The sequence below is a fragment of the Narcine bancroftii genome, chromosome 5, assembly GCF_036971445.1.
Source record: "Narcine bancroftii isolate sNarBan1 chromosome 5, sNarBan1.hap1, whole genome shotgun sequence".
Classification (NCBI taxonomy): Eukaryota; Metazoa; Chordata; class Chondrichthyes; order Torpediniformes; family Narcinidae; genus Narcine; species Narcine bancroftii.
Window position 1 is genome coordinate 1,273,043 of NC_091473.1, and position 16,696 is coordinate 1,289,738.

At 40.9% G+C, this 16,696-nt stretch overlaps 1 protein-coding gene across 11 annotated transcripts in view; it reads right to left on the reverse strand.

Moving 5' to 3' along the window:
* The window catches only part of LOC138763025 (sodium-coupled neutral amino acid transporter 3-like), a 200,536-nt gene that overhangs the window by 113,836 nt on the left and 70,004 nt on the right, over positions 1-16,696 (reverse strand). For all 11 annotated transcript variants that reach the window (XR_011357287.1, XM_069936542.1, XM_069936539.1 and 8 more), the window contains 2 exons: positions 7,246-7,333; positions 6,528-6,643 (listed from right to left, as the gene is read on the reverse strand). Coding sequence is in view for 10 of the 11 variants with exons in the window: in XM_069936542.1 (XP_069792643.1) it covers positions 6,528-6,643; positions 7,246-7,333 (204 nt within the window). In the remaining variant the exon portion in view is untranslated. The remainder of the gene's footprint in view (positions 1-6,527; positions 6,644-7,245; positions 7,334-16,696) is intronic.

Here is a 16,696-nt window from a genome sequence, read left to right on the forward strand (position 1 = left end):
CCTAAGATATACAACAAGAGAAAATATATTGGAGAAAGCAATGAGGAAAATAAGAGAAGACAAAAAGCCACTGGAATACAAAGGTCAAAATTTTTTTTTCTATCCAGATATAAGTTTTGAACTCCTGAAGAAGAGGAAGGAGTTTAATACAGCAAAAACAATCCTATGGAAAAAAGGATATAAATTTATGCTAAAGTACCCAGCGGTACTTAAAATAGTTATTCCAGCACAGCAAAACAGACTATTCTTGGATCCGGAGGAAGCACGAAAATTTGCAGAACAACTACAAAACAGACAGAGAGATGAAGACATGTAACGAGAACAAAAATGACCACAAACTATATGTATGTGTGTATGTATATATAAAAAAAAATAGAGTATAGGTAAGAACTAAGAAGGGAAAGAAAGGGAAGAAAGGAAGTATGGGGGAATTAAGAGAGTGACCTTTGTTATATATGAAGATCAAAATCTTTTCGGGGGGGGCTGGGTGGGGAAGAATTACAGTCACTGCGAAATCAGTTGACGTTTGCGAGTGAATTCGCAAATCCAAATGGAGAGGGGAGATGTGGTTGCCCAACAAGGGACAAAGGGCAACTCAGGAAGGGGAGGGGATAGTGGGGTTAAAGGAATTTTAGATAGGAGAACAATGGAAATATTTTATGTTTTAGAAATGTTGTCTTATAATGTGATCAAAAAAAGAAAGCAGAAATGGATAAGAAGGAAAGGTGATGATGAAGAAACGGAAAGGAAAGATAAACAAAGTATGAAATGGCTATGTTGAACTATATGACTTTAAATATTAATGGAATACATAACCAAATCAAAAGGAAGAAACTGTTAAATTTACTGAAAAAAGAAAAAATTGATATAGCATTCATACAAGAAACACACTTAACTGAAGTGGAACACAAGAAATTAAAGAGAGATTGGGTAGGACATGTAACAGCAGCATCGTATAATTCAAAAGCTAAAGGAGTAGCTATATTAATCAGTAAAAATGTACCAATCAAAATAGAAGAGGAAATAATAGATCCATCAGGGAGATATGTAATGATAAAATGTCAGATATATTCGGAATTTTGGAATTTACTCAATGTATATTCACCTAATGAGGAAGATCAAAAATTTATGCAAGATATCTTTTTGAAGATAGCAGACATGCAAGGGAACATACTAATAGGAAGGGATTTCAACCTTAATTTGGATTCAAACATGGATAAAATTGGAAAAAACATTAACAGAAAGAACAAAGTAACCAAATTTATAATTAAATCGATGCAAGAAATGCAACTTTTGGATATATGGAGGAAACAACACCCAAAGGAAAAGGAATATTCATAATATTCGGGTAGACATAAAACATACTCAAGAATAGACCTATTCCGGTTGTCAGCTCGCATGCAAGAGAGAGTTAGGAAAACGGAATATAAAGCTAGACTATTATCGGACCACTCACCCCTGATATTGACAATGGAGTTAGAGGACATCCCACCAAGAATGTATAGATGGAGATTAAACTCCATGCTACTTAAAAGGCAGGATTTTAGAGAATTAATTGAACGACAAATTAAAGTGTACTTTGAAATAAACACGGAATCAGTGAAAGATAAGTTTATACTATGGGACGCAATGAAAGCGTTCATCAGAGGGCAAATAATAAGTTATGTAACTAAGATGAAGAAGGACTACAATCAGGAAACAGAGCAATTGGAAAGGGAAATAGCAAATATAGAAAAAGAATTAGCAATGAAGGAATACACAACTAAAAGAAGAGAATTGTCAGATAAAAAAATAAAATATGAAACACTACAAACAAATAAGGTGGAGAAGAACATAATGAAGACAAAACAGAAATATTATGAACTAGGAGAAAAAATGCACAAAATTCTAGTGTGGCAGCTTAAGACAGAACAAACTAAGAGAATGGTATTGACATTAAGGAAAAAAGACAAGCAAATCACATATAATCCAACGGAGATTAATGAAAACTTCAGAGAATTCTACGAACAACTATATCAAACTGAAAACGAAGGGAAAGAAGACAAAATAGATGAATTTTTAACTAAAATTGAACTACCGAAATTACAAACAGAGGAACAAAATAAATTAACAAAACCATTTGAAATAGAAGAAATACAGGAGATAATAAAAAAACTACCAAACAATAAAACACCAGGAGAGGATGGATTTCTCAAAATTTAAGAAAGAATCACCATTCAGATGGCAAACGCAAGCAATGCGATACCTAGGTAAACAAATAAATAAAAATCTCGGCCATCTATATAAACTCAATTATTATCCACTAATGAAAAAAATTACAAGACGACTTAGAGCATTGGAAAGACTTACCACTAACACTGATAGGAAGGATAAACTGTATTAAAATGAACATTTTCCCAAAGATACAATACCTATTTCAGACATTACCAATACGCTTAACAGAGAAATTCTTCAAGGAGTTAAAGAAAATAATAAGGAAATTTTTATGGAAAGGGGGGAAACCGAGGATAGCACTAGATAAATTAACGCAATGGTATAAACAAGGAGGCTTACACCCACCAAACTTTAAAAGTTATTATAGAGCCGCACAATTAAGATACCTATCAGATTTTTATCAAACAAGGGAAAAGCCAGATTGGACTAGATTAGAACTAGATAAAATAGGGGAGAAAATTGGTACAACGTAGGAATTCTCCAGTATTGCATCATCTGCTCAACATTTGGAAGAAGATTCATGTAGAAAGGAATAAAACAAATTACCAACTACCAAAACTAATACTGACGCAAAATCAGCTAATCCCTTTTACAATAGACAACCTTTCCTTTAGAGAATGGGAGAAAAAAGGGATCAAAAGAATAGAAAATTGTTTTTCGGGAAATAAATTATTATCCTTTGAACAAATGAAGTATAAATATAATATAATTCACGATACAATGTTGGCATACTACCAACTGAAATTCTACTTGAAGGACAAATTGGGAAGCAGTCTGAGCTTATCAGAGGGAAGTAATTTTGAATATGTGATTACAGACACAATGATAATCAAAAAATTTGTAACAAACATGTATATTAAACTACAAGAAAAGGAAAATGAGGAAACAAATGGTAAAACTAAACAAAAATGGGAACAAGATTTAAACATAAAGATAAAGAATGAAACATGGGAGAATTTATGCTCCGGAACTATGAGAAATACAATAAACACGAGGTTACGTATGATACAATATAACTGGATACACAGGCTATACATTACACCTCAAAAGTTAAATAAATGGGACCTAACTGTATCAGACAGATGTTTTCGCTGTTAAAAGGAAACAGGAACAACAATTCATGCAATTTGGACATGTGAGAAAGTGAAAAAATTTTGGGAAGATCTAAACCAGATATTAAATAAAATCACAAAAAGCAATATACCAAAAAACCCAGAGATCTTCCTCCTAAGTAATATAAGAAACAAAGAATTTGGACTCGATTTGGATGGAGCACAAAAAAGATTTGTTAGGATAGCCCTAGCTGTAGCAAAAAAATGTATTATGTCAACCTGGAAATTAGAAGATAACTTGAGAATACAACAATGGTATATAGAAACGAATAAATGTATTCCATTAGAAAAAATAACCTATAATTTAAGAAATAACATTACAATATTTGAACAAATATGGGAGCCATACATGAAACACAATAGAGAAAACCTGCCGTGGACATCTACCACCTAAAATGACAGAAGGAGAAGATAATGAAAAGAACTGACTCAGTGATATTTCTTGTTTATTTTTATTGAGTGACAACATTGTTTGACGGGTTTAATGTATCTTAGATTCTGAACTTTAAATAAATGGGAGGGGAGGTGAGGGAGGGAGGGAGGGGAGGAGGGAAGGGGGGGAGAAAATGACACTGAATATATTTAAGAAGGAAAAATGTATGTATCTTGATCAATATGGTTTATAGTGTGAAAAAAATAATTTTTTTTAAAAATTAATGTTTTTGTCCGATCAAAAGTCAGGTAAAAAAAGTTTCAGAATTTGGTTTGTTCTGTGGTGTTAAAATCTGCCCTGCACATTTTGCATAGACTGCTACATATTAAGCAGGCAACAGGCAAACTCATTTACACAGTGGCCAATGTGAAAAGGATTGGCACATTTAAACTGACCTCTTCACACAGCAGCCTCCGACAGCCATGAAGTTGAGGTTAAATGGAGGGGGGAGGAGGAGGACAGAGGGTGGGGGGAGATGGCGGAAAACAAAACCGGCAACTAAAGGATGCAGAATGGGCCAATCATGGAGCTATGCTCTGGGTGGTACTTAGCCTCCACAATTATTGGCAACTTCACAGAAGCCCTGATCAATATTAACCAGCTACCAGCAACAAAGTGGTCAAAATTTAAAAAAAAATCACATGTGCAGATCATGGGACAAACACAAGGAAACCTTGTCCCAGAGGGACCCCTTAAATCACACAGGTTTTACGACTTTATGCCCTTGCATTGTTAAACTGCAAGTTGCAAATCAGATCTTTCAATCCAACTTCTGTCATGAAGTCAATTACATGCACTGCCTGATGTACTGATCACGTCATCATATCCACAAAATACCTCAAGGAAAAAGTATTTGGGTAAATCACACAAAGGAACCCAGTTCAATCTCTTAATGGAATTTCACCTGGAAACTTGTGCGAAGCTCAACCCCATTTCACATTTACAGACACAAAAAAAAAGGCTGTTGATTTTCCCTCATCCAAATACTAGACGGTTCTTCAAAAGAATATAATCCCTTTGATCTTCATCCTCTCATGCAAGTCTCAGTCACGATGATTTGATTTAAGCAGCAAATGAGAAACATTGTGGTTTCATTGCCAGAACTAATTCAAATCCTTTCTGTCCAGCAGGACCGTCACACAGAGACAACCTACTTACTGGACCTCATTCTTTCCCATGTTGATCTGTCATGGTGTTCAGTACCAGAACCCAGTTTAAGTGGTGTTAAAACTGGGAGCTCAGTGTGGCGATTCGATTAGGGTCCCGTTCCTGTGTTTCAATTCAACCACCCACTATTCTCTCATTATTTGTTTGTAAAGTCCCTTTAGAAATGGAAATCGATTAGCAATCATTATCCAAGTTTTGAAGTCAAAGATCTTAAGTGCATCATTGTACAAACCAGAAACAGACTCTTCAGCCCAACAGATCTATGCAGGCCATTTTGCCCGTCTACCCTCCTCCTATTTACACACATTCATTCTTGTGATCAATTCACAAATATTTCAGGTGGGTTTGAAAAAAATAACAAAATCAATCATTTAACAGTGCCTGCTATTTTTCTTGCGTGACAGTTTATTACACTTAATCTTTACAGACACAGCCTCCCAGAATCTAGAAAGCAAGTGCAAAGTTATTTTTCCTTCCAAGAACTAACTTTGCAGAACCACATCATCAAAAACACGTGTATAGAGATATTAATTTATGGGTACTTTTCTATTTATGGATCAATTTGAAGTAATGAGATCACTGATTTTAAAATACAGCCACGTGTAACGTTAGCTGGTAGATAAATATGATCTACAGAAGTTGCATCAGTTCTTAGTTAAGCATGTCTCTATTTCTCCTTCTGCATTTTCACAGTGCTTTTGATGGAAGAATTGTCCTTAAAACAACTCAACAATATACTATTGAGTAAATTAGGGTGGCCTGGTGTTGGGCAAAGACACCATTTGTTCTTGGTGAAATTTTTGTTCTCATTCTCCTCCTGGGAGATCCAAACAAAAGCCAGACCCCCCCAGCCTCTCTCTCTCTCTCTCTCTCTCTCTCTCTCTCTGCATAAGGAGAGACAGAATCAAGGCTGGAACTTCAGCTCAAGAAGAGACTCCCTGCTTACAGTGGAAAAACGGGATCTGACAGACTGACTGGCCCATTTTTAGAATATGGCGATATCTGAAGTGCTGCCAATAAATTCAAAGTAGCAGCACATGCAATGCAAAAGGAGCATAAAACCATAAGGTAAAGCAAACTTCCAGCTTCATACTTAAAGGCTAAGTAATTTTTGCATGAATTGCAAGAAGCGAACTATGAGAAATGTTGTTGCCTAGGTAAGCGGCCTCATGCTATGTCAGTGCAGCCAACCTCAAGGAGATGTGGCAGATATGTAAACTCCAATCTGGTGACCAGCAACCGTGCATAATAACAGACCTTGCACCATTGATCAGTCAGTGAGGTTCAGACTTGAGTAAGACTCGTGGATCTGAAGCAAAATCTAGAAAGATCCCACAATTCTACAAAACTCTGCAGAATATTGGACGACCCAATGATGAACTAGAGACCTATGACTGACAGGGGATAGGAGCGTTGACTGTGGTTGGAAATGCAGGGGGAGGAGCACAGGTAGGAGAGCTACTCCCGGGCAATTTGCACATTTTACAACAACCATTCTAACAGTATAAACCAAACAGCAGAATAACAACTTGTCCTCTTCGGATGAAAAGTGTGTGACTGGAATGTGGAAGAAAATTAAAATATATGAAACGTGTACTTACAGGAACAGGACAATACCTGTGTTGGCCATCGCATATGCCAGTCCCAGGATGCCACTGCCCATAATAGCATTGCTCAGATTGAATACAGACATTCCAAAGGAAGTTTTCCCTTCGAACTGCAACAGAAAAAATGTTTTAAGCATAGAAAACCAAAAGAGAAAACAGATCTACTGATTTAGTATTCCAGAGGCAATCTTTCTCTCATGAAGCAAAGATCAGCTTTGATCCAGTTGACCATATTTAGCACTTTCATTTGATTGAGAAGGAACCATCATCGGGAACATCTACCGGGAACGTTGCTGTCGGAGAGCAGCAGCAATCATCAAGGATCCCAACACCCAGCACCCGCTCTGTTCTCGCTCCTACCATCGGGAACGAGGTACAGGTGCCACAAGACTTGCACCAACTTGTTCAGAAACAGCTGATGCCCCTGAACCATCAATCTTCTCAACAACAAACTCAATCAGGGGCTCATTTAAGTACTATTATTTTTGCAGTTCATTGATTTCCCCCCCCCCCCCCTCTCTATATTGCACAGTCAAGTTGTTTATATGTCTTTATCTGTTAATATGTGTGGGTTGAGTACAGTCTTTTGCACTACCAATAAGTGGTAATTCTGCCTCGCCCACAGGAAAAAGAATCTCAGGGTTGTATGTGATGCCATGTATGTACTCAGACAATAAATCTGAAATCTGTCGCAAACACCAGATTAACTTACATCTGTAAATCGAGTTGGCTTCTTCTCACTATCTGAGTGAGGCAGGAATTCATCACACTCGGCTGAGTTTCCTTCATTTTCTTCATATCTGTCAGGTTGAGTGGTGAGAAGAAATAAAAAGTGTTAAAATATGTATAAATGTGTTCTTTTTGTTTCTAAATCTATTCATTTACGGCACATGAATGATGCTGGGAAGTTAGAATGTGTTGCCCATTGCTAATCGATCCTGAAATGAGTGATGTGCCAGGCTATTTCAGAGTCTAGACCATCTTAGTTAAGAATAACCCATGTCTTGATCAGATTGAGTAAAGATGGCAAATTTCCTTTCCTGAAAAATATCAATAAACTACCGACATTTTGCTTCAAGTTGATGGGTTTACATTCACCCTGGTCAGAGTACTGGAGCCACTGCCTCATAGGTCCAGTGACCTGGGTTCAATCCTGACCTGCAGTGTTGTTACTTTTGTTCGACAGTGCAGTTTTCTAGCAGGTGGTGTGGTTTATTCCCTCGACCCACAGAAATGTGAATCTTGGTAAGCTAATTGGCCACCGTTAATTGTCCCCAGCTCGCAGATGTGATGTCGAATCTGGGGAGGAGCTGATAGGAACGTGGAGAGGGGAAAAAATGGGTTAGTGTAGGATTAGTGGTGATGGGTGGCACAGAATCAATGGGGTGAAGGGCCTGTTTCCATGCGGTATTTCTCTCTGACGATGAATTCTAGCTTTTTACTGCAAGATTATATAATTTCTTGAATTAAAATTTTCCATCTCCCATGCTGGGGTTTGAACTCATATCCCCAAATCGGTAGTTAAGTGATTTAATTACTACGTTATCGAGGTATCCAAAATGACAGGCCCCTAAGCCCTTGAGTGAAACAAAGTAATGTCCAGGATTCTAGGGAAATTTCCCTTCTTCAAAAGGAATTCAAAGTTTATCATTTCACTCAGAAGGCCAAATTGTAGCACTCCCATAGCACTGCACTAAAGTGCCAGCCTAGAATGCTGTACCCTCGACACTGGAACAAAGACTTGAGCCTACATTAGGAAAAGAAAATGCTGGAGGAACTCAGCAGGTCACGCTGGGTCCATAGGAGGTAACGGTGTGTAACCAACGTTTCGGGCCTGAGCCCTTCCTGAAGGTAACACTAGGACTGGAAGGAAAAGACAGAGAATTCCCAACCAAACCCTAACATTCTCGGAACTACATAAGCAATTGGGGGAAAAAAAATCACCTTAACCCTGAGACAAACTAATGGGACCAGAATCGATTGGTTTTAAATGCAAATTTATAGAGACATGACATTTTGACAAGAGCAATCCTCTGAGGGACAGGAATAAATATTTATGGCAGGGACTAGAAATAGAGCAGCTAAATCCTCCAAAAGATTCATTTTAATCTTGGCTCTTTTCCTGTGTTTATAATAATACTTTCCAAAATAAATAGTTCAAGAGGTTTTCTGGATCAAACTCAATTCTAATGGAAGAAATGAAAAAAACTAGTGTGTTCTACTATTGTTAAATTATGTCAGAACTGACCATCAGAATTAATTGCTTTAAACCTGATTGAGTAAAATGGAAGAATAATTTGTATTGCAATGCAGCAGGACACAGGGTTTAACAGAGGGCTACAAGAGATGGACATACTGGACAATAACCATATAACTATATAACCACCTACAGCACAGAACAGGCCAGTTCGGCCCTACTAGTCCATGCCGTAACAAATCCCCACCCTCCTAGTCCCACTGACCAGCACCCGGTCCATACCCCTCTAGTCCCCTCCTATCCATGTAACGATCCAGTCTTTCCTTAAATGTAACCAATGATCCCGCCTCGACCACGTCTGTAGGAAGCTCATTCCACATCCCTACCACCCTTTGCGTAAAGAAATTTCCCCTCATGTTCCCCTTATAATTTTCCCCCTTCAATCTTAAACCATGCCCTCTAGTTTGAATCTCCCCCACTCTTAATTGAAACAGCCTATCCACGTTTACTCTGTCTTACCCTTTTAAAATCTTAAAGACCTCTATCAGGTCCCCTTTCAATCTTCTATGCTCCAGAGAATAAAGCCCCAGTCTGCACAACCTTTCCCTGTAACTCAAACGATGATTGAGCAAAGTGTGGCAAAAGACAGTTTCAAAAAAATAGACTGGGCCATTTGATGGACATCTGACAAATAAACGTCTCGATCTCAGGGAGATGATGTCTACTCCAAGCAAGGAACAGGAAATGGAAGGGCCCATGGAACAAGAGAAAAGAGGTAATTTGGCCCTGGAGTGCCTGTGCCAGTCAAGAAAGGGTGCTCCAATCCCAGGATAGATCAGTGGCCCTGCCGGTCACTGCTCTTCAAGTACACATCCAGGCACTCTCTCAATACATTGAGAGTTCCTTCCTCTAGTGTCCTTTCAGACAGGGAGTACCAGACTACCTACACCAGTGGTTCTCAACCTTTTTCTTTCCACTCACATACCACTTTAAGTAATCCCTGTGCCATCGATGCTCTGTGATTAGGAAGGGATTGCTTAAGGTGGGATGTGAGTGGGAAGGGAAGGTTGAGAACCATTGCTCTAGCCCCAAATGTGACTGAAATATTTTGCTTGAGAAAAATTGTCACTGGCCCATTTCCTTTGGAGTTCTGAAACCGTGCGCATAACGAGTCAAGGAGGTACGATTAAGACAGTGGTTTTCAAACTTTTTCTTTCCACCCTCGTCCCTCCTTAAGCAATCCTTTACTAATCACAGAGCACCGATGGCATAGGGATTACTTAAAGTGGGATGTGAGTGGGAAGAAGAAGGTTGAGATCCACTGACCTAGAGTCTCTGGCTGAAAAAATTAACTGCTTGCTGTCTTCCCTCTCAATCCTGTACCGATTATTTTAAACTAATACCCCAGGTTTTTGATACATCAGTTGAGTGATGTGGACCCTTGCTATTTGCTCTTTCTAAGCCCTTCATAATATTATACACTTCAATTTTGCCTCTCCTCAACTACTTTAATTTCAACTAAAACAACCATTGACAATCCAATCTTCCTCACCGCTAAAATGTTCCCAGTCCTGGAAACATTTTCATAAATCTCTTTTACATTCTATCCGGTTCAATCATATTTTTCCTGTAGGTGCTGTCCAGAGTTGTCCAAGGTCACTTCTCATTTCCTTGAACAAGAGTGGGTCTGATTCAGCCTCTTCATCAATCATCAATTCCCCCATCCAAGGAACCATATAGACAATAGACAATAGGAGCTGGAGTAGGCCATTTGGCCCGTCGGGCCAGCACCGCCATTTTAGATCATGGCTGATCATTACCATCAGTACCCCTTTCCAGCCTTATCCCCATAACCCTTAACTCCGTTACCCACAAGAGTCTTATCTAACTCTCTTTTGAACATAGTCAGCGAATCCGCCTCTACCACCCTCTGTGGCAGAGCATTCCACAGATTCACACTTCTCTGGGTAAAAAAATGCTTTCTCATCTCCGTCCTAAAGGGCCTACCCTGTATTCTTAAACTATGCCCTCTAGTCCTCGTCTCCCCCATCATTGGGAACAAGTAATCAGACTTCACCTTGTCTATCCCCCTGATGATTTTGTATACCTCAATCATGTCCCCCCTCATCCTTCTAAACTCCAATGGATACAAGTCCAGTTTTTCTAGCCTTGCTGCATATGACAACCCTGCCATCCCTGGAACTAACCTTGTAAATCTGCGCTGCACACCCTCTATAGCTAGTATGTCCTTCCTCAAGTTTGGAGACCAGAACTGGTCCAGGTGGGGTCTCACCAGGGCCCTGAATAACTGCAGAAGGGCATCTCTGTTCCTATACTCCAATCCCCTCTTTATGAAAGCCAACATTCCATTTGCCTTCTTCACAGCTTCTTCACACCAGTGACTGGTGAACAAGTACACCCAGATCCATTTGCACTTCCCCACTCCCTAGCTTGTCTCCATTTAAATAATACTCAGCTTTCCTATTACTTCCCCCAAAATGAATAACCTCACATTTGTTCACATTGAAATTCATCTTCCATTTAGCCGCCCACTCCTCCAGCCTGTCCAAGTCCCTCTGCATTTTCCTTACATCCTCCTCACACCCCACACCGCCACCCAGTTTAGTGTCATCTGCAAATTTGCTCATGTTATTTATAATCCCCTCATCCAAATCATTAACATAAATTACAAACAACTGAGGACCCAACACCGATCCCTGAGGCACTCCACTCGTCACATCCTGCCATTCTGAAAAAGACCCGCTTACTCCAACCCTTTGTTTCCTATTTCTTAACCAATTTCCTATCCATGTCAGCACCTTACCTCCAATACCATGCTCCCTGATCTTGCCCACTAGACTCCCGTGCGGTACCTTATCAAAGGCCTTCTGGAAGTCCAAATACACCACATCCACTGACTCTCCCGAGTCCACCCTCTTTGTCACATCCTCAAAAAATTCCAGAAGGTTAGTCAAGCATGACTTACCCTTAAGGAATCCATGCTGACGAGCCCTTATACTATTATTACTGACTAAGTGTTCTGCTATTTCTCCTTTTATGATGGACTCCAATATCTTCCCCACCACTGATGTCAGGCTAACCGGTCTATAATTTCCCGTTTTCTCCCTCCCTCCTTTCTTAAAAAGCGGCACCACATCAGCCACTCTCCAATCCTCAGGGACCTCCCCGGAATCTATGGAACTTTGGAAAATGTCGACCAGTGCCTCCACAATTTCCATAGCAACTTCTTTAAGCACCCTGGGATGCAGCCCATCAGGCCCTGGGGTTTTATCAGCCCTCAGTCCCAACAATTTACTCACAACCTCCTGCTTCTAGATCCGGATATCCATTAGATCCCCTACCTCCCCAGTAAAGTTCCCCAAGTCTCTTGGTACTGCATGACCACTACCCCCTAACTGACTATAACCTATATCCTCCTTGGTGAAGACAGTTGCAAAGTATTTGTTAAATTCCTCTGCCATCTCCTTGTTTCCGGTAATAATTTCACCCTTGCCCATTTTCAAAGGGCCAATTTTAGACTGAACCAATTTCTTCCTCTTCACATACTTAAAAAAGCTTTTGCTATCCTCCGCAATATTATCTGCTAATTTCCTCTCGTACTTCATTTTCCCGTCTCTTATGGCTTTCTTAGTTACCCTCTGATGTTCTTTGAAGGTTTCCCAATCCTCTAATTTCCCACTCCGCTTCGCTATCTTATAATTACTCCCTTTGGACTTGATAATGCACTTGATTTCCTTAGCTAGCCAGGGCTGCCATTTGCATCTCCTAGAGCCTTTCCTCCAGTTTGGAATAAATTTGTCCTGAATCCTGCGAAAAATGTCCATAAAAACCTGCCATTTTTCCCCAGTTGTCCTCCCAGCTAGTGTATCTTCCCATTTTATTTTGGATAGCTCCTCCCTCATATTGCAAAATTCCCTTTATTTAACTGAAGTACAGATGCTTCCGACTTCCTTTCCATTTCCCTTTCTAATTGCAGCTCAAAAGTAACCATACCATGGTCACTATTCCCTAATGGCTCCCCTACATCAAGGTCACTTATTAAGTCTGCGTCGCTGCACAGCACCCAGTCCAGAATCGACTTCCCCCGGTAGGTTCCTCCACTAGCTGTTCCAAGAAAGTATCTCGTAGACATTCTATAAACTCGCTCTCTTGTGTTCCTGCCCCCGTCTGATTATCCCAGTCCACCTTCATGTTGAAGTCCCCCATAACTACTGTATTGCTACCACTTTGACATGCCACTCTTAATTCCTGATTTATACTACTACCGATATCTGAGCTACTTTTCGGAGGCCTGTAAATGACCCCCATTATATTCCTCTTGCCCTTGCAATTTCTTAATTCAATCCAAACAGACTCTACCTCACCTGTTTCAATGTCCTTCCTTTCAAACGCCTGAATCTCATTTCTTACCAACAGAGCTACCCCACCTCCTCTTCTTAACTTTCTGTCCTTTCTAAAGGACGTGTACCCTGGAACAATTATTTCCCAATCCTGCCCTTCCCGCAGCCATGTCTCCGTTATTCCGACAATGTCATAACCTCCCATTGCCATTTGCACCTCAAGCTCATCCATTTTATTCCTTACACTCCTTGCATTCATACACAATACCTTGATGCCATACCTCCTTTCTCTCTCCACCTTGGTTCTTGGTGCATTCGTTCTTATTCTCCTATCATTTTTAGCTCCCTTATTCCTTATTGTTTCACCGTCTATCGGAACCACCCCTATATTCTCTCTCCTATCTACTTCCCTATCAGTCCTGTTCCCTTCCCCCTGCCAAATTAGTTTAAATCAGCTCCGACAGCTTTATTAAACCTAACTGCCAGTATATTGGCCCCCTTCGCATTCAGGTGTAAACCATCCCTCCTGTATAGGTCCCGTCTTCCCCAGAAGAGATCCCAATGGCAAAACTCTCCTTTTAAGATAGCAACTGGGCTTCATCAACAAGCCACCAGCAGAGCATGAATAGACCCCTACATTCCATCACCAAGGGTCATTTAAAAAAAAAAATTTAGCCACCCAATTAACCTACAACCCCGGTACGTTTCAAATGGTTTCAAATTACAATTCCAATGCCATCTTCAAGCTTGACAATGACACTACAGTTGTCGGCAGAATTGCAAACAGCATTGAGGAAGTGTCCAGCAGGGGGATGGATTAGCTCGTTGAATGGTGTAATGATAACAACCTTGTGCTCAATGTCAACAAAGCCAAGGTGATGATTGTGGACTTCAGGAGGAAGAACGCGACCCAGTCCTCATCAAGTGCTCAGTAGTGGACAGGGTGTCATCATCTCCGAGGATCTGTCCTGGATTCTCCACATTAGTGCAATGGCAAAGAAGACTCGCCAGTGGCTATACTTTCTGAGGTATCTGAGGAGATTCGGTATGTCAGGTGTACCGAGGAGACCATTCTGGCTGGTTGCATCACTGCCTGGTATAGAGGCGCCAACTCTCAGGACGAGAATTAACTCCAGAGGGTTGCTAATTCGGCCTGCGACATCACAGGCGCCAGACTTCACTCCATGGAGGACACTGACAAGAGGCAGCATCTTAAAAAAAGCAGCCTCTATCTTCAAAGACCCCCACCACCCAGGCCATGCCCTCTTCACTCTGCTACCATCGGGGAAAAGGTACAGGAGCCTAAAGACGAGCTCCCAGCGGCACAAGGGCAGCTTCTTCCCCGCTGCCATCAGATTCCTGAATGATCAGTGAACCAAAGACACTGCCTGACTTTTCGTGCCCTTTTATTGTTATTATTATTTTATTTATTTGTTTTATCATAATGTCATAAGATGGTTTATAATATGAATGTTTGCCCTGTGATGTACCTGCTGAATTTCATGACTTTTTCATGACCATAAATCCAGATTCTGGTGGGAGCAAAACAGAGCCCCTGGGAAAAACCCACAGAGACATGGGGAGAACGTACAAACTCCTTACAGACAGTGCTGGATTCGATCCCATGTCCTGATCATTGGCGCTGTAAAGGCGTTGCGCTGACCACTACACCAACCGTGCTGCTAGCACTGTAAATTCTCTCCTCGGCGCAACTACAGGCTGCCTGGAGCTTCATCCAGATGCCTGCTAGTAGCGCAAGGACAGGAGACAAGGAACAGACTTAGGTCAGTAAGGACACACATTGTACTTTGGAGGAGAATTACCTGCATTGGAGAGGACAAAGGACACTTACTAGAATGTTTCCAGGATTTAAGTGAGGAAGGAGCAGATGAATTGAGAATGTTTTGTAGCAGCGAGAGGAGTCTTAATTGAGGAGTATTTTCTGTGAATGAGTGCTGCAGAGATTTCGGAAAATTGCAAAACCAACGAGGGAGTGGGGGGTGGAGGGGGAATCCAGGGACTCGCCACCAGGCAGAGGATAGAAGCAGAAGCCCCTATTGCATTTAGATAGCGTCCAGACATGCATTTGAAGAGCTGCGACAAACAGGGCTATGGATCAAGTACAGAGATATGATAACATTGGGTTGCTCTTTCTCAATTGGCATGCATGCAATAGGCTGAGTGGTCTCTCCTGTGCATTTGTTTACATGTGCTGTAAACTTTCTCTGAATTCATGATTCCAGCTCTGCATATCCAAGCTAGGCAAGACATGTCAAAGAACATAGAATAGAAGTAAAACATGACAGTCTGCTAACACTGTGGTTGAGGTAAAAACACAATGCTGGAGAAACTCAGCAGGTCAAACAGTGTCCTTTATAGAACAAAGATGAAGATACATAACCAACATTTCAGGCTTGGGTCTTTCATCCTTGATGATACCATGATAAAGGACTTCAGCCTGAAACATTGGTTATGTATCTTTATCTTTGTTCTATAAAGGTCACTGTTTGATCTGCTGAGTTTCTCCAGCATTATGTTTTTAATAGAACATAGTTCAGTATATCCGCAATGCCTGGACCAACTTAAACTGCACATCTTCCTGCACACAGTCCATAAACCTCCATTCCTTGACTCTCTGTGTGTCTGTTCCAGCTTTGGCACTGGAAGAGTAATTCAGGCAAATGGGATTAGCGAGATGGGCGAAAAGGTCAGAATGCACATGAGAAGTCAAACTCTGTAAAGCTACAATTACTTACAGACCATTTGGGAAATGATCTTCTTGTTGACATTTGCATTAGGGTCCTATATAACCAAATGATTTTCCACCAACACTGTGCTGTCCAGATGGATGTGGAGATAGAGCTGTGGAAGGAAAGTTCCGGTGTGTGGTGTACCATTCGAACTCAGTACTTTGTATTTCTGCAAATCAGAATGGGGCCACATTTCTCAACACACCCCACTAAAACTGGTGTGCCTCAAGGAATGACCTCTGGCTCCAAGTGAAAGGTAATCAGGATGTGAGATGAGCTGTTTTTTTTCTCTCCACTGGAGTTGCCTGACCTGCTGGGCATTTCCAGCAGGTTCTGCCTTCATTTCCGATTTCTACCAAGAGCATCTTCAACCCCTGCCACCCAGCAGCAGGTGGTAAACTGGCTTGGTTCAGGTTCAAGGCACCACTCTTGTTCCTCTCCCACACGAGGAGACATGTTAGGTGAGCAAGCAAGCCCTTGATGCCTTTCTACTCCAGGTCACTACATCCTCCCCGTGATGTGGTCGATGGAATGGGACCTGCCTCTACCTGCAGCCACCGATGCTTTTCATGCGAAGGACTGGACAAAGTAGAAGCTGAAGGAAATATACAGCTTTGATCTGGCACAGAGCAACATGGCCATTTGTTCACAATGGAAACTATGCTTTTATCCCATTACCATGAACAAGAACTTAGAATCCCTGACCACATTCACTGAGAATAAGACCTCAAGAACAGTCAGAATCTTTTTGCAGGGTAAAAATGCTAGGGCATGCATGGAATATATAGAGGGGAAGAGATGCCATTGGGAGTGGTGGAAGCAGATACAATAGCATCATTTAGAAAGCTTCAAGAT